The following is an 18,361-nucleotide window of genomic DNA, read 5'->3' on the forward strand; positions in this document are numbered from 1 at the left end:
CTTGAGGCATCGACTCTCAAATCTACTATATGATGCTCTTGATTAAGCACAGCTCCAATGCAATCCCTAGAAGCATCTCAGTGAACTTCAAAAGGTTTTTGAAGATCCAGAACTATGAGAACTGGTTCTTGAGTCACAAGAAACTTAATTCTTTCAAAGGCTTGTAGTTGCCTTGATCCCCAACGAAAAGGCATTCACTTCTTAGTAAGGTCATGTAGAGGAGATGCAACATACACAAAATCTCATATGAACCTCCTGTAGTATGAACATAGGCCTAAGAAACTTCTAACTTCATGTACAGAAGTAGGTGTAGGCCATTCAATAATGGCTCGAATCTTCTCAAGATCCATTCTCACCAAATTGTGAGAAACAATATGGCCCAAGTAATGAATTTTCGAAAGGAAGAATTCACTCTTCTTAGCATTGACTTGTAGTCTATGCTTGCGAAGCTCTTGAAAAATAGTAGATAGATGTTTTCTATGCTCTTCTTCAGACCATGAAAATATTAGAATGTCATCAAAGAAGACACATGTGAACTTTGAGTGAGGTCTGAAAATTCTCTCCATCATTCGATTGAATGTGGCAGGTGCATTACTCAAACCAAATGGCATGACCAGAAACTCGTATAGTCCAAATGTTGTACAAAAAACTGTCTTATGTGTCAAGAATCGCGTGGTGGAGGGGGTTGCTCAAGATGTTGCGCCGAACACACACAGAATGCACAAGGAGAAGCTCACTCAAGAGACAAGAAGAGAGATGGAGGCCAAAACGTTTTCTTGCTGATTTCTTCTTCTTCTTCCACACACTTTACAATGTACACAAAGTATAGATAAGATACAACATAAAAGGAAAGTGGCCTACTAAGTCAAACAATGCATAACCGACTACACTAGTCGAATGGCGCTATAACTATGCCAGCTGTAAATAGGTGTAACAACCTGAATATAATAAGTAATGAGTCAGTGGCCATGTGAGAGTCATAATGACCACCGACGTGCTAAGTGTAGACGTGTGGACCCATCTAACCAGGCGGTCCATCATCCATGTCCACATGTGTTGAGCTTGCCATCTCAACACTCCCCCTCAAGCTCAACTGCATCTCTGCAACTCCAAGTAAGCTTCGAAACTTTTGAAGCTTCTCTGTACCCAATGCCTTCGTGAAGATGTCAGCTATCTGATCCTGTGTGCTGACATACACCAAGTCAATCTCACCTGCTAGTACCTTCTCTCTCACAAAGTGGTAGTGTACCTCAATATGTTTTGTCCTGGCATGGAACACAGGGTTCCTAGCCAACTGTATACTGCTCATGTTGTCACAATAAATGACAACTGGACCTTCCACCTGCACATCCAAATCAGCCAGTAACTTTTGCAGCCATACTACCTCACATGCTGCAACAGCAGCACCTCTATACTCAGCCTCTGTACTCGACAAAGCAACTGTAGATTGCTTTTTGCTGCTCCATGCAATTGCTGCACTACCAAGAGAGAACATGTATCCGCTGGTAGATCTTCTATCAGACATACTACCAGCCCAATCTGCATCTGTGTATCCAAACACCTGTACATCTGTACCTGCCTCATAGAAAAGCCCATAATGTAATGTGGACTTCACATATCATGTGGCTTTCTAGGTACTTGCATAAACTGACTCACAAGACCAACAGCATAGCTCAAGTCTGGCCTTGTAATGGTCATGTAGATCAAACTCCCCACTATCCTCCTGAACATAGTAGGGTCTTCTATCTCATCCCCAACATCAGCACTCAGCTTTACATTCTGCTCCAACGGGACTGAAAGTGGTTTGCATGCGGTCATACCATACTTGGACAACATATCCAAGCCATACTGTCTTTGGGACAGCCATATACCATCATCACATCTGATCACCTCAATGCCAAGGAAGTACCTTAGCTCACCTAAATCCTTCATCTCAAACTTCATCTTCAAACAGCCCTTGACTTCAGCAATCCCACTATCACTATCACCTGTAATAATCAAGTCATCCACATAGATGACTACGATGACCAAACCTGTATCTTCCTTTCTCACATAAAGTGAGTGATCAGCATCAGAAACATAAAAGCCAATATTGACAAGATACTCTCTGATCTTGTCAGACCATGCTCTAGGTGCTTGCTTGAGCCCATAGAGTGCCTTCTTCAACCTGCACACATACGTGGGATGCTCTAAATCTTCATAACCTGCTGGCTGATCCATATACACTTCTTCCTGCAAATCACCATGCAAGAAGGCATTCTTTACATCCATTTGCTGCAACCTCCAACCTTTGGCTGCTGCCAAAGCAATCACACATCTGACAGTTGCCATCCTAGCAACTGGACTGAAGGTTTCATCATAATCTATGCCATATGTTTGGGCATAGCCTTTTGCAACCAGCCTAGCTTTGTACCTGCTAATAGAACCATCTACATTGTGCTTAATCTTATAAACCCACTTACATCCAATAGTTTTCTTTCCCTTTGGCAATGATACTAGATCCCAAGTCTTATTGGCCTCTAGTGCAGCCATCTCCTCATCCATTGCTGCATCCCAATGAGCATGACCAACAGCCTCCTCAAAACATGTGGGCTCAACATCCTCAACTAGTTTCACCATATAAGCATAATGGTGAGCTGCATAACTCTCAAAACCAAATCTTTTAACAGGGTATCTCACCCTGCTAGACCTGCGTACCACTGGATCACTCAATGGAGTCTTTGCATTAACACGTGCTCTCTGCACACCTGGAGTCCTCACTGAAGGAATGCCAAGCTCATCATCCAAGCTCTCTGAGCCACTGGAGTCTCCATCAAGAACTGCATCAATGCCTTCTGACACCTTATTCTTTCCTTTGTCTTTACCTGTAGTGCTACTAGATGCACCCGAAGATGTAGAGGTACTCCTTAGTCTCCCAGACCAAGGACTACCAGATGATGTCTCTGGTCCACTAAGAGTCTGTGATTCTTACTTTTCAGCCTGCACATGAGTATCATGATCATCATCAACATCCAATGCATCACCACTAGATGCATACCAACTGCTCATTTCATCAAAGATGACATCCCTGCTCACTCTGAACTTACATGTGACAGGGTTATAACAACGATACCCTTTCTGCTCTAAAGAGTATCCAATAAAGATACACTTTTCAGCCTTTGGATCCAGTTTCTTCCGCAACTCATCTGGTACATGAACATACGCAATGCAGCCAAATACTTTCAAGTGTGAAACATCAGGCTTCTTACCTGTAAAACATTCTTCGGGGGTCATACCATGAACTGCAGCTGTGGGAGTTCTGTTCATAATATAAACAGCAGTATGAACAGCCTCAGACCAAAAATGCTTAGGCATATTCTTTTCAGCCATCAAGGCGCGTGCAACTTCTGCAATATGCCTGTTTTTCCTTTCTGCAACCCCATTTTGTTGTGGGGTATACCTGCATGTGAACTGTCTCTTTATCCCATGAGACCTCGAAAATCACTGAACTCATTTGAGAGGTACTCTCCCCCTCCATCTGACCTCAGGCACTTTACTTTCAAGCCTGTTTCTCTTTCAACTGCAGCCTTGAAAGTTCTAAAGTGCTCAAAAGCTTCACTCTTTTCCTTCATAAAATATACCCACAGCTTTCTAGAGCAATCATCAATGAATGTGACAAAGTATGAGCTGCCTCCAAGAGATACATTTTGTGTAGGCCCCCAAATGTCTGTATGCACAACATCAAGGATATTTCTGCTTACATCTCTGTCATGTGAAAAGGGTTGTCTTGCCTGCTTACCAAACTGACATGCTTCACATACCTTCTGAAATTCTGCAACTTTAAATGTAGGCAAACCTGTAACCAACCCTTTGGACTGCATTAATTTCAGCCTTTGTACATTTGCATGTCCAATGCGTTTGTGCCAAATTTCAATGTCTGCAACAACACCTTTTCCTTTGGCATACATAGCCGCATTCATAGTAGGAATTCCAGCATCTAGAGTGAACATACGTCCAACTCTACTTCCCTTTGCTACCAACCTGCACTTGTCATTGAAGTCTTCTACAAAGCAGCCCTTTGCATTAAATCTGACTTGCAGCCCTTGCTCTACCATTTGACCGACTGACACCAAATTCTTTGTAATAGATGGCACATGTAATACATCTGAAAGACTCTTTGTCTTACCATCATGCAAGGACAAGGGAACTTTTCCAATGTGTGAAATTGGGTGGCATGAGTCATCACCCGTCTGCACATAACCTGCATTCTGCAAATCCTGCATCTCTCCAAACCATTCTGCATGGCTGGTCATATGATTCGATGCACCTGAATCAACATACCAAACATCTTCATGTGTTCCCTTTCCTGTAACAGCATTCAGCATATGCTGCATAACGAACAAACGTTCATTTTTGTCTTCATTCTGTCGTGAAGACGATGCATAGTTTCCTTGCTGCAACTTACCACTGCGGATATCATCTCTCTTAGCATAACATTGGGCTGCAATATGACCTGTTTTGCCACAGTAGTGGCACACAATACCAGAGTTGTTAGAACCTCTGTTCTGCCATCCACCTCTTCCTCTAAAGCTCCCCCTGCCTCTAAAGTTACCACGACCTCCTGAAACCTGCATATCGCCAAATTGCTGATTCAATCTATTTTGCAGGTTATCACTACCATTCCATTCCTTTCGTGCCTGTCTCTTCTGCAGTTGGAGGATCACTCACCTCCGGCTCCTTTTCTTCACCTGAAACGAACTCGTAGAGGCCTTTTCCAATAAGAAAGTTCGTGACACGGAACTTCCATGAAGGGTAGTTGTTCTTGTCGAGCTTCTCAATGATGGGGCTTCCACTATTCTCTGCCATTATCACAATAATAATACCAAACAGCAAGCAAATCTTCTGCAACCCTCGACCTGTAGTGCACAGCAATACACCAGACAGCCTTTTTCACTGTCTGCTCAACAATACATGCAATCTGCAACCAGTTTGCAGATAAACCTTGTGTTTACTCACTGGTAAACACCTTTGATCTTACAGATCTGAAATCTGTAACCTGCGCACCCACTTTCGGTCGATACAGCCAAAGTCACAGCGTACCCTAAAACTGCTGTCCGCAACCTTGCGGCTCTAAAACGGGCCCTGAAACGGCCTCAAATGCCCAAAATAACTGCGGGAAAGCCCAAAAGGGCTTATCTGCAGAATATACAGTGCTCTTCGCGCACACCAAATCTCACTGCAATCTGAGATTTTTGCTCTGCCCTGCTTCCGGTGCCTCCACAGGCATTATCCAAGAGAAAGAGTGGAAGGATGGGAGAGCTTCTTACCCGTGGCTTGCTTGCTCGAACCTTGCTTCTTCTCCTTTGCTTCAACCTTCGAAATCAGCCTCTCTCAGTGGTGCGGCTCTGATACCATGTCAAGAATCGCGTGGTGGAGGGGGTTGCTCAAGATGTTGCGCCGAACACACACAGAATGCACAAGGAGAAGCTCACTCAAGAGACAAGAAGAGAGATGGAGGCCAAAACGTTTTCTTGCTGATTTCTTCTTCTTCTTCCACACACTTTACAATGTACACAAAGTATAGATAAGATACAACATAAAAGGAAAGTGGCCTACTAAGTCAAACAATGCATAACCGACTACACTAGTCGAATGGCGCTATAACTATGCCAGCTGTAAATAGGTGTAACAACCTGAATATAATAAGTAATGAGTCAGTGGCCATGTGAGAGTCATAATGACCACCGACGTGCTAAGTGTAGACGTGTGGACCCATCTAACCAGGCGGTCCATCATCCATGTCCACATGTGTTGAGCTTGCCATCTCAACATTATGAACATCTTTAGGTGCTATCCGTATCTAGTGATAGCTGCTCTTGAGATCAATGTGAGTAAAGATACTAGCCCCTTGCAACTTATCCAAGATATAATCTATCCTTGGGATAGGAAAACGATTCTTGATTGTGATCTTATTCAAAGATCTATAGTCTATGCACATATGGAAAGAACCATCTTTCTTTTTAGCAAGTAAGATTGGAGAGTAGTATAGAGAAGAGCTAGGTTGAACTAACCCTTTTTCCAACAGTTCGTTTACTTGTTTTAGGATCTCCTCTTGATGACTTGCACTTGCTCGGTAAGGTGGTTGGTTAGGTGGTGAACTGCTTGGGATAAGATTAATTGTGTGATCTTCTGGGCGCTTAGGAGGTAACTCTCTTGAGAGTGAATCACTAAAACAATCTTCATATTGTTTAACAAAATCATATCTGGCTTGATCAATTAAAGAGAGGGCTTCTTTTAAAGTCTGAAACTTAGAAGCATTAGTTGGTATTGTGTGTTCATTAGAGGCATCAAGTGCCCTAGAATCATTAGCTTCTTTTGACTCTCTCACAAAAATCATGTACGCAGAAATAGCTTTCTTCGTTTCTTTAGAAATGCTAACATGACTAACCATTGGCACAAGCCAATCTCTAGCATTAGCAATGCATACTATATTTTGACCCTTGAATTGAAATGCAAGGGTCTTCTTAACAAAGTCGGGAAGAGGTCTAATCTTATAATGCCAAGGCATGCCTAAGATAACATCACAGTTACCAATGGGTGTAAGTAGGAAAGATTCTTGGTTGCGGTAATCCCCAATTCTAAGATTCAACTTCCCTTGGATAGGAATAAAATTGGTTGTAAGTCCTTCAAATGCAGATCCTGATTCAATTGGTGTTCCCAATTGATCTGGTGGAATTTGTAGCCTTTCAACAGTATCCATTGACACAAAATTATCTATGGAACCTGGATCAAAGAGTATCAAAAATCATTGATTGTTGAGGGTCCCCCAACCCTTTAAAAGTTGTCTTTTCTTCTCATTTGAATGAGTGTTAGCTTGCACATCCGGAATAGAATTTGAGGATGGTGGAGGAGGATCTTTAACCACATTTTCTTCCTTCCTTTTGTGAGGACAATCAGGCTTCATATGCCCTAACTCACCACAAAGAAAGCACCTTCCTTCCTCTTTGTACTTTTGTATCTGAGAGGGTGAGAGATACTTGTGCTTCTTCTTGTTACCCTCTAGCTTTGAATATTGGTCATGGGTAAAGGTAGGTCTTCTTTGATTAGTCCTATCTCTTGGTTGATCATAGAGCTGCTCTTGTCTAGCTCTATAAGAACTCATCTCCAACTTTAGAGATGTACCAGGTGTATGCAAACTTTCAGCTATTATGGTAGACTCCATCATGTGAGATAAGGTTTCATGTGGATGCACCTTCATGGTTCTGTGTAAATGAGGGAGTAGTCCAGCTTTAAACCTCCTTTTCTTCTCTTCATCACTGATCTCCATGAAAGGAGTAACCTTGAGACGAGTAGACCAAAACTTGTCCACATAACTAGTAACCTTCTTATGCTCTTTCTGGCCTAGGCAATCCCACTCCTTCTTGACATCATTCTCAAAATCAGGAGGCAAGAATTGAGCATAAAACTTCTTCTTGAACTCTTCCCAAATCGTGGGTTTCCGTCCCTCCAAAATGAGAGTCAACCACCAATTTCTAGCGGTGCCTTTCAAGTGCATGCCTACATGCCTTAGCTTGGACTTTTCAGAGAAATTACCATCAGAAAAAGCAACTTCAAATTGCCTGACAAAGGCTAACGCCTTAACAGGATCTCTCTTACCAGAGTAAGAGTCAAACTTTATGTCCTTATCCCCAGACTTGAAAGTCTTAGTCTTCTTAAGCTTGTTCCTCTTATGGTCCCTCTTTGTCCGTTCGCGGATTGTACGAGACTTAGAACCAAGAGAGTAGGAACTAGAAATTGACAAGGAGGAGGAACTTGAGTAATCAGGGGAGTAGTTGGTTGCTAGAGGGAGATGACTCCATCCTTATCCGCCTCACTCGAGGTGAGGTCTTTTCTTTCTTCTTGACCCAAGAGTCCTTCTTTCTTCTAGGAAGCTTCTCAACAATTGGATGCTTTGCACCTTCACTATCAATTGGTGCAATGGTGTTTCTTCCAGTATCACCATCTTTTGGAGGATTGGGTCCTTCATAAGTAGCTTCTTCCCTTGCCCTTGAGCTATCAATCAATTGACGTACTTCGGAAATTTCCAACAAGCTATGATAGTCTATCAATTGAGCATGTAATTTCTCACTTGTAGGCACTTCATCAGTTGCCATTTTTACCTTCTTCTTGCAAGGATCGCCTTTACTTTGAGAAAAGCAAAGAGACCTACTCTGATACCACCGTTATAAGATCCGAGATACATGCTTGACTTTCTTATATACTTAAAATATATATGGCGAATAGTATGTTGGCATAGAGGGAGAATAGATGAGAGAAAAGAAAGATGTAGAGAGAGAGACAGAGAGGTAGATACATTGGCAACACACTATGGATTGGAAGATGGGCCAGTCCCCCCCTTGTGGAGTTATATTATTGACAAGGAGCAATCTCCTCCGTTACACATAAGCCAGTTCTTACTTGTAGAACTTGGAAACAAGATCACAGTTCCTTGCACGGTATACAACTGCCGGCTAACACTTGCACAACTTGGAAGTTGGCACCTTTTGATCCTTCTTGAGTCTCCTTCTCTCCTACACAATATGTGTAGGGCTCACCTCTCGGCGCTTGATTTCAGTAGAGCTTCCGCAGCACTTGCACCTTCTCTTCTCCTCTTGGAACTTGATTTTAGCAGAGCTTTTGCAGCCCTTGCACATTCTCTTCTCCTCTTGGAACTTGATTTTAGCAGAGCTTCCGCAACACTTGATTTCATCAGAGCTTCCGTAGCACTTGCACCTTCTCTTCTCCTCTTGGATGCATGCAAAGTGATGCTTCCTTTACCCTCTCACACCCAAGGAGAGCCTCCTCTTTTATAGGGTTTCAAGAGCTTCTCTTCTTGGAGAGAGACTTGAGTTTATCTTCATGCAAGATGTGGTTGTTCCAGTACCTACTCTAGAGCACAAATTTCGAGATATCTCTATGTGCGTTGTTCAGATGAAAAAACGTCCAACACAAAAGTTGTAGATCTCGATGTTTCCAATAACCCTCACAACCAGTTTTTAGAGATCGTCTTTCTATCGCGAGATATTTTAAAAATGGATTCACCATGTCTTTTTTAAAAAGAACAGCTTCTCAAACTATACTTTTAACTTGTGGTCCATGCAACCACCTTAAGGAGAGTTCATTAAATTGCCTTGGGCCTCAACCTTAAGATTGACTTCCACACAAAATCTTGTGTCTTTTTAGACCTTAGAAAGAGAAAATCACTTCTCTCCTCACTTTCAGAGGATCACGTCTCTTGTCTTTCTTAGTGAGAGAATTACCTCTCTTGTCCTTCTTAATGAAAGAAAAGACCTTAAACTTTGACTTGTAAGGGAGAGGATGACCCCAAATGAATGCAATGCTCATTACACACAAGTAAACGTTCCCAGGCATCCCCGGATGCACACATAAATACATATACACAATGCTAATGCACTTCCTCTTCTTAGAACTTAATCCATCTTCATTTATGTGTAACTCCTTGGTTCTTGTGTACACTCTTACACTTGGCAGACACTTCTTTCCCCTTCATAACTTGTACTGCCTATACCAGATATCCCCGTCACAGTGCTCTGATCACCCCATTAAGTGATGCACTAGGAATATTGGTCTCTAAATGGTCTCATGGCCATGCTAGATCATAATCAACACTTAAAGAAAAGTGAGTCATTAATTTATTAACATGAATTTATTAAATAGAGAATGGGTAATAAGCAATCAATTTAGTGACACCACCTCTGGCTATGTCTTCACCTTTACTAGACATCTTGTTTCTTGGATGTCCAAGGTCTAGAAATACATAGCCTTATCTACTACAAAGGTAGAGTATGTTGCAGCCATTAAGGCTTGCAAGGAGACTTTCTGGTTAGGCCGTTTGGTGGTAAACCTTGGCATTACTAATGTAGTCCCTAAATTGCATTTAGATTCTATGAGTGCTATTTAGTTGGCCAAGAATCCGATCTTCCATGTGAAGACAAAGCACGTTGAAGTTCGGCACCACCTTATTAGAGAGGTCATTGAGGACAAGTCCATTGAGCTTGTCAAGATCTCAACTGACCAAAATCCTATAGATCTGCTCACTAAAGGTTTCTTAGTAGATCATTTTTCCTTTCTTAGGAAGTTAATGGGCGTCGGATGAGATGACGAACTTCCTCATCCTGTTGTATTTATGTACATTTGTATTTTGTCACTTTTTTCTTGTTCTCTCCTCACTAAGGGCACATTCACCTTTAAGTGGGAAGTTTTTGGGGGTAAATGCGCTTGTGCCTATCTGCCTATGTATCAGTTACACTGACAATACCCCACATACTTATACACTACAGTAGGTGGTGGATGCCTATCACTCGCACTTCATTCTTTATTCTTTCAATGACATTTGAATAAAGGGAAGGGCAGATTGTCTAGCCACGTGCCTCTCCAAGTATGATCGATGTGCATATTACGCTATGCAATCTCCTTACAAGACTCTCCTACAATCATGGATGTCGCATCAATAAGTTTAAAGTGGCATACCAAAGCCTCTTAGGCTTCCCTCTTTGCCTTGATTATATTGTTCCCAAATCATGGGACATGTCATTAGCATTTTCTATCATATTCCAATCTTTGAATACTACAATTGCCTTTAACACTAGATGGTCTTTAATCCAATTCTACTTTTAAACTCCCATGTGTGAGGCATTTGGTGCATATATAGAAATGTAATCTAATATCTCATCACTCTCTTTAATCATGACTCCCAAAGTTGTCCCATCATCATTACTAATCAATGAGGTTGGGTTAAACTTTTCTTTGATTGCAATCATTAATCCTCCTCTTCCTCTTGACAAAGAATTAAAAAAGACATTATACCCTGATAAATTTACCTCCAACCTAACAGTAGAGCTTAGCCTTTTCTGTTGAATTCCAAATACATTTGGTTTGCTTCTTCTAACCAAATTGTGAACTACTAGTTATCTCTCCCTAGTGCATAGTCCCCTTGCATTCCATGTTAGTAATGAAAACTTGCATGATGCTTTGTCCATTCCTATCAAGACATCGAGATTCACCCACATGTGCTAAAGTGAAAGCCCCTTGCCAACTTCTTGATGGTGGAGATGTTGATGCTTTTCTATTTTCGGATCTTTTCTTTACCATGATTAGGCATGGCATTTTCCTTCCCTCCATGCATAACATCATTCTTTCCTCCCTTTGCCTTCTTAGGATCAATAAGCTAAAGAGGCTTGCTACCTCCACCCTACATCTTTTTACCTTCTTTGTCTCTAGATTGTATCATAGTTGCTTTAAGCACATAAATGACTAGATTGGTAGGGCTAGTTTGAGCATTGCCATTGACTTGTTCACTACTTCTAATTTTCAACTTTTGGCTTGATTCACCACTCTCCATATCCTTCTAAGCATTCTGAGTGTTGTTGTTATCTTTTCCTTTTGACTTCAAAGGGCATGATCTAGTGAAATGCCCCAATTGCTTTTGCAGAGGTAGCAAATGTCAGGGAAGCTAGAGAATCTAACTTCACAGACTAAGGTAAGCCATCTCTTATCATGTATCTCCAGGACCTCAATGGCTTGACTTTTTAGTCCCATAGGATGCATGCCCTCCTTTCTCCCTTTTGATAGGAGGCAATAGGGGGCATATATAGTACCTTAGCTGAAGCCAATGCAATAGCTCGCAAGCTCAGATTCAAAAGTAGTGTGGAGAAAGATTGGGGAACACCACCCAAACTAGAGACTCATACAACAAGACTTCCTCAAGGGAGAAGGTAGTTGACCACAACATGTTGTGGACTAAATTGCCATTGAACCCCATAGCATAAGGAAGAATCTAGTATCTTTCTGCATGCAAAATCAATAAATTTGGATAAATCCTTTGCCTACAAATTGATAGTAGACTTGGCTATAGTGAGTTTGATAGGTACCATGAAACCATTTTGAAAACTCATCATTCATAAGGATGCTACAACATAAAATAGAAATAGTTACCAATATAAGAAAAATCATAATATCTCCAACATATGGCTTCCACGGGAATATCCATCATCATAGTATGAAGCCCTTAGGGGATGTTGAGAGAGCTTGTTTCCTTGCATCACTTATCTTTTGCATATCAAATGTGAAAACTTGCATGATGGTATATAGAATATGCATCTTGTCCTTCACACGTGTGGCATAGGATTCCACCTCCATGTCACCATCTATGCTAGACTTCTACACTTTGGGCCGTGTGGAGTTTTCTTATGACTTGTCCTCCATTACTCGCTTTGCTATCACATAGGTCACATTTCAAGTTTCCCACCCATTTCGATGTTGAGCCTTGACTAAAATGTTGCTTAATCCCCACCTCTCTGTAACAATCATGGGGACAAACATTGGAGATATCATTGCAATTAACAAGATTTATGGTCAAATCTTGTCAATCTTGAGACTACTTGAAAAGCCCAATATTTACACTTTGGGTAATTGTATGTCCTTTTCTCAAGAGTGAAATCATCACATTGTCTTAAAGTTTTGTTTCCTAAAAACAATGATGTTGAAAAACCTTCCATATATATAGTTAATGAGGATGTATGGCAAGAATACTTCCTTCATGTAGATTGTTGTGAAATCGTTAATCTATATTTGCTTTAATTGTCTTTTATAATCTCGTTTGGATGCCTATGTGACATGCACACATTTCACCCCATTGCCCTTTTAATTTCGGTTCTATTTTTTTCGGTTATGATTTTCATTTTAGATTCTCTAGTTTGTGCATTTTTATTATGATACCATATCTGTGTTGGTAATACTAGGTGATTGGTGGTAGATATGTCCTCACGCTTTTGAATTATGTGTCTTGCAATGTGGAGTTTCACTTTAGTGATTAGTGGAAAATGAGTTTGTGCATCTTTGAATTGTACATGATTTTCCAATAACTAATACATCTGATGATGTGACTCTTGTATCTTACACGTTTTGATTCGATTTGATGCCCACTCCTACATATCACTATTGTCACACCTCTCTTAATATAATATATATGCACAAAGAAGGGTTTGAGTCATTGACTATGGTGAGCATATCTAATGTACCACAAGATATACCATACCTTATGGCTAATTGTAACAGTCCCATAAATTGTGCAAAAGTATTCTCCTTGAGAGTTTTCTAGAATGTGTCAAATTTTGAAATGATTGTGGTTTGGCTTCATCCCAATCTTTGTACCTCAAGGCTAAGACACCATTGAGCTATTGGATTTAGGATTTGAATGATTGTGGTTTGGCTTCATCCCAATCTTTGTACCTCAAGGCTAAGACACCATTGAGCTATTGGATCTAGGATTTTAACTGATTGTGGTTTGGTTTCATCCCAATCTTTGTACCTCAAGGCTAAGACACCATTGAGCTGTTGGATCTAGGATTTGAACTCTTGATCGTGGATTTCTCACATAGTCATCCTACCATTGAGTTGTTGCTTGCTGGCATATGTATGAGAGTTGTTGCCAAGAGTTTGTAGTACCACTCGAGGACTCCTTAGAAAGTCATTGGTTGCCTATGGAGTCTCACCAACGTTACCATGATTGGCCTTGGGAGCTACACTTTAGGGTCAGGTGTGGGAGTCCGGATGTCTCTTAGCTCACATGAAGGTACTCTTATGGAGCCTGGACTCCAAAGGCAAACAAATCATTTTGAAAGTACGTGAAGGTGCTCTTATGTAGTCCAAATTTCAAAAGCAAATAAGACATTTTAAAAGTGGACCTTCAAAAAAGGGCGAGTGTGCATTCTATCATTGGAACGAATTTGAAAAGGTGATGTGCATTTGAACTTTGTGTGTGTGTGTGTGTGTGTGTGTGTGTGTGTGTGTGCGGGGGGCTGTGTGTTGGGGGAGGGGCGCGGCAAAGGGTGGGAACGTGGAAGGGCTAGGCTAGCATGTTCGAAGGTAAGACGATAGGGTAGAAAAGGCGGTGCATTCTATCATTTGATCATGACCCCTTGCTATATCTTTTCCGAACAGCCAGGCGTGGCGGAGTAGCCACCCCCCCCCCCCCCCCCCCCCCCCCCCCCCTTTTCTCCACCGATATGTAGCTACAGGGCCCAGGCTATGTCTCCACAAGCCATGTCAGAAAACCCGCCCAGTAGATGATGATAAAGAAGTTTCATGTGCCATCTTCTGCGTCATACGCTCTCATTGTCTGTTTTCATCGCTCTCCACGTTTCATCTTTTCACCATTGCCTAGAATGGACGGGTCACGGGTAGACCAGCGACAAGGATGAACTGCTTCTGCAAACTAGGAGAGAAGACTCTGATCAGACTCCAGTCGAGGAAATAGAAGCCATTGCAGACTTATTACAACTTACAACAATCCATGACAGCAGAGATAATAAACGGTGGCACTGGCAGTCAGGATTCAGAGACTCAGTGTCTGTGCAGTGTGGACCTTCTCGATTGGCTTTGGCTTCTTCTTCTTGCCTTCTTCTTCCAACTTCCAACTTCCTACTACGGTACCACCTGGCACCTATGGATACCTAGTCTGAACTTTTGAAGCCTTGCGCGCGGTTCTTTACTGAGTTCCCGTTTTCTGCTGTCAGAAGCCGACTTGCAGGTGCACGCTTCCTGTAATCACGAAGGTGATCTCCCGAACTTCATTCCATTTGTCTTTTCTCCATTAAAGCAGCTCATCAAGCAAACTTTCTTCTCCCCCCTCTCTCTCCCCCCTTTTCTCTTTAATCTGTGGCCACTGGCCACAGTCCTTCTGAAGCAGACATTTAGAGCTTAATAAAAACGCCATTCCCCGTGCTGGGTTTCCAAGTTCCCCAGTCTAACCTTGCCTTTTGGCTAAACCTTCCAAGTTCCTACCTGCCTGATGCTAATAATGCTTCCTTGTCATGAGACCTTCAAGTTTCCGCCCGTGTGGCTGAAGAAACGGAGAGCATGATTAGGAGCCCGTTATCATGCCATCCAGACAAACCTTCCTAGTAGTAGATGCAGCTCCTCCAAGCCTTCCTCCTCTTCCTACTTCGCCTCCTTTTGCTGCTCCTCCTCCATCACAGTCTTCTCGAACGCACGTCTTCCTCGTCGTCGGATTTGGTTTAGGCGGAGGCGTTGCTGCCTTTGTGGCCATCTTCCTTCTCTTTCATATCCTTAGCCAGAGGCTGAGAGCTCAGAAACGTCACTGTTCTTGCAGTAAGGTTCGCAGGTTCAGCCACCGGGAGCTCAACGGTGCAACTCGCTCGTTTAGCAGTGATTGCAAGCTCGGACAAGGAGGCTTTGGAGCTGTCTTCAAGGGTGTTCTTCCAGATGGCCAGGAAATTGCTGTCAAAAGGCTAGACACCACTTCTCTGCAAGGAGAGAGGGAGTTCCAGAACGAGCTCTCCGTCATCGGCAACGTTTCCTCACCTCACATTGTTGGCCTCCTCGGCTTCTGTGCTAATGGCAAAAAAAGGCTCCTTGTCTACGAGTACATGCACAACCGCAGCCTGCAGGAAGCTTTGTTCGATGATGAGTACCCTGTTAGCCTAGACTGGGGAAAGAGGTTCAACATTATTGTCGACACTGCAAAAGCGTTGGCGTTTCTCCACAAATGTGATCCTTCGATCATCCATGGAGACGTCAAGCCGAGCAATGTCCTTCTAGATTGGGAGTTCTCTGCTCGGTTAGCCGACTTCGGCCTTGCAAGGCTGAAATCGGAGTCGGAAGTGGTTGCAGGTGTAGGGGTTGAGCAGCCGCAGCACCAGCAGCACCACAGAAATAGGAGGCGAAGGAGGTCCGCAGAGAGAGAGAAAAGGGATGTCTGTAAGAATGAAGAACCGCTGCCTGAGAACGTCGACGAGGAAAAGCTGGCCGTCCGTCAAAGCACGTCTAGCAAGGAATCTCCTAGTATTTTCACAGCGTCCCCCATCAGCACCGATGTATCGTCTTTGGTCGACAAGCAGGTGCATGATTACCAAGAGCAGGACAAGAAGGTGGATTATGCCCGGGAGGAGAGCACAACAGCTACAAGAGATAGCCCTGTGAAAGAACAAGAGTCGAGCGCTATTGAGCCTGTGGAGATCGAGGAGAAACAGGGCGAAGAAAGGCCAAGCTCTTATGCCACTGAAGAGCTTAGCAGTTTCTTGGAACTTGAAGCTGCTGTCTCCAAGGATTCTCAGCCAGATATCTGCGACGACATGCTAAGCGTCGACAGTGGGAAAGACGTGCAGTTTGTAGGTACGAAGTCCAAAGAGAAGAAACGAGGATCCTTTGGTAGAGATTGGTGGTGGAGACAAGAGAGCAGTGGTGAGCTAAGCGGGAAGGATTATGTGCTTCAGTGGATGGAACATGATAGGAAAGAAGAGAAGCTTCCGACGAGCAAGGAATGCAGCTTGACAGAGGAACAGAGTGCTGGGGAAGAAGTATTGTCTTTGGATAGCTGGAAAGAGAAGAGGAGAGATACTTCGAGAAGTTCAGAGTGGTGGGGAAGCGTCTCTCAGGAGGAGGTTTCTTCTGAGGCACAGTCAGAGAAAAGAAGGAAGGAGAAATGCAAAGCTGGAGATGTTTGGCAATGGTGGAAGGATCAGGAAAGCGGTAACACGCAGCAGCTAAGCAAGAAGAGTAATCAGGGACAAAAGAAGAAAGCTGACAAGGGGAGCTGGAGAAGTGCTAGTTTAGAGTGGTGGAGAGATGACAACAGCGAGGATGAGGAAAGCACAAAGAGTAAGAAGAACTGCAAGGGAGACGGGGAAAACATAAACAGGTGCAGGGAGTGGTGGAAAGATGACTCATTGGCAAAAAGCCAAGAGCTGAAAGCAAGGAAGAAGAAAAGAGAGCAAAACCTCAGCAGGGAATGGTGGAGTGGGGATCTTCTAAGCAAAGGATTAAACAGCACGCCCAGCATGAGAGGCACTATTTGCTATGTTGCTCCGGAATATGGAGGCAACGGTGTGCTCTCAGAGAAGAGCGATGTGTACAGTTTTGGCGTTCTCCTCCTTGTTATCATCTCGGGTAGAAGGCCCTTGCAGGTGATGGCATCCCCTATTACACAGTTTGAGAGGGCGAATCTCATCTCTTGGGCCAGGCATCTTGCCCACACAGGCAATGTGCTAGACCTAGTGGATGCCGCATTGAATGGAGATTACTGCAGAGACCAAGCCAGTCTCTGCATCACAGTCGCCCTTTTGTGTTTGCAACGGCTGCCCGCTGCAAGGCCCAGCATGGCGGACGTGGTGAAGTTCTTGTTGGGAGAGGCTCAAGCTCCAGCTCTCCCAATGGAGTTCTCTCCTTCCCCACCTTGTCGTCACCGGTACAAGTCTCGTAAGCAGAGTTTGTCTTCAGAAAGTGTAAACTGACAACAGCATCCTGAGAGTGTCGCTGTTGGATCACCAGATGAGGCCTTAAGTTCTGACAATCAAGGTGCGTTCGTATCATTTGGCCCATGGTAGCAGCATGCTTGGCTCTCTGAGCATTGGCCTGGCAATCTACAGGTTATCATGGTTGGAGGGGATTCCTCCGGTGTAAAAATTCTCAGTTTAGAAATTGGGAGTTTCCTCCATAAATTTGAGTGCTTTCTTGGGTCTTTGTATTTATTCAATGTTTAGAATTGCAGTTCACGTCCAAGCAAAGTGAAGAGCAGCAAAGTGTAGCATGTCTGTAGCCGGCCTTTGGGTAGCTTGTGAGGCCTTCTGGATTGTGGTCCGAAAGGCTTTTCACTTCCATGAGATTCTCCGATCTTTCATTTGAATTGTAGGTCTTGAGTCGCCTCTTCACTGTGCGCTTAGGCATGGGTAAGTGGGCATGGGTCTCCCATTGGCTATTTAGAGTGGGGATGATAAGTGCATGTGAGTGAATGTAAGAGGGGGAGGGCTTCCATTTTTGTTGTTGGGTTGGGAGCTAGGGGGGTGTGCTATCCTGATAGTGTGTTTCAACAACCACTTACTCTTGTGCGAGTGTGAATACACATTATTTTAAGGTATGGACTCGTTTGTTGGAGAGAGTTTGTTAGATGTAGGTGCCCACACCCTAATTTATGGGTAGTCCTTTTATTGTTTATTTGGTTATTGGCCAATCTTGTTTAGGGTAAGATAACTTCTTTATTTTTTATCTACAAAGAGGGTGTGATCACAAGCATTCATTAATGTACTTGCAGATTCTCAGTATAAAGAGAACCTAAAGGTAGCTTGTGGAGTGTGTGAGTTGACACTTCATTTATGTACGGCAGATTCTTAGTGTGGAGAGAGCCTAGACGTAGCGTGTGGAGTGTGTGAGGTGACACTTGACTGCTCCACACTTAATTCTCATAGGGGATTCCTTATTTTGTGTATAGTCTCTTTCAGAGATCTTGTTATGTCTTGTGCCTTTCTTTATTTTGGTGTGGTTTTGCTATTTTAACAAAGGTGCCAAGGTGGATTGTGAGAACGTA

General features: G+C 43.1%; 1 protein-coding gene across 1 annotated transcript; it reads left to right on the top strand.

Annotated features, from left to right (window-relative positions):
* Positions 1–14,026: 14,026 nt before the first annotated feature.
* Positions 14,027–17,870, top strand: LOC148020232 (receptor-like serine/threonine-protein kinase At2g45590). The gene is made up of 2 exons (XM_087700556.1): positions 14,027–14,468; positions 14,556–17,870. The coding sequence occupies exon 2, from the start codon at positions 14,919–14,921 to the stop codon at positions 17,289–17,291; it is 2,373 nt and encodes a 790-aa protein (XP_087556682.1). The 5' UTR covers positions 14,027–14,468; positions 14,556–14,918; the 3' UTR covers positions 17,292–17,870.
* Positions 17,871–18,361: the final 491 nt, after the last annotated feature.

The sequence above is a fragment of the Lygodium microphyllum genome, chromosome 19 (genome assembly GCF_053477565.2).
Source record: "Lygodium microphyllum isolate KBCC chromosome 19, Lygodium_microphyllum_v1.1.10, whole genome shotgun sequence".
NCBI classification, from domain to species: domain Eukaryota; kingdom Viridiplantae; phylum Streptophyta; class Polypodiopsida; order Schizaeales; family Lygodiaceae; genus Lygodium; species Lygodium microphyllum.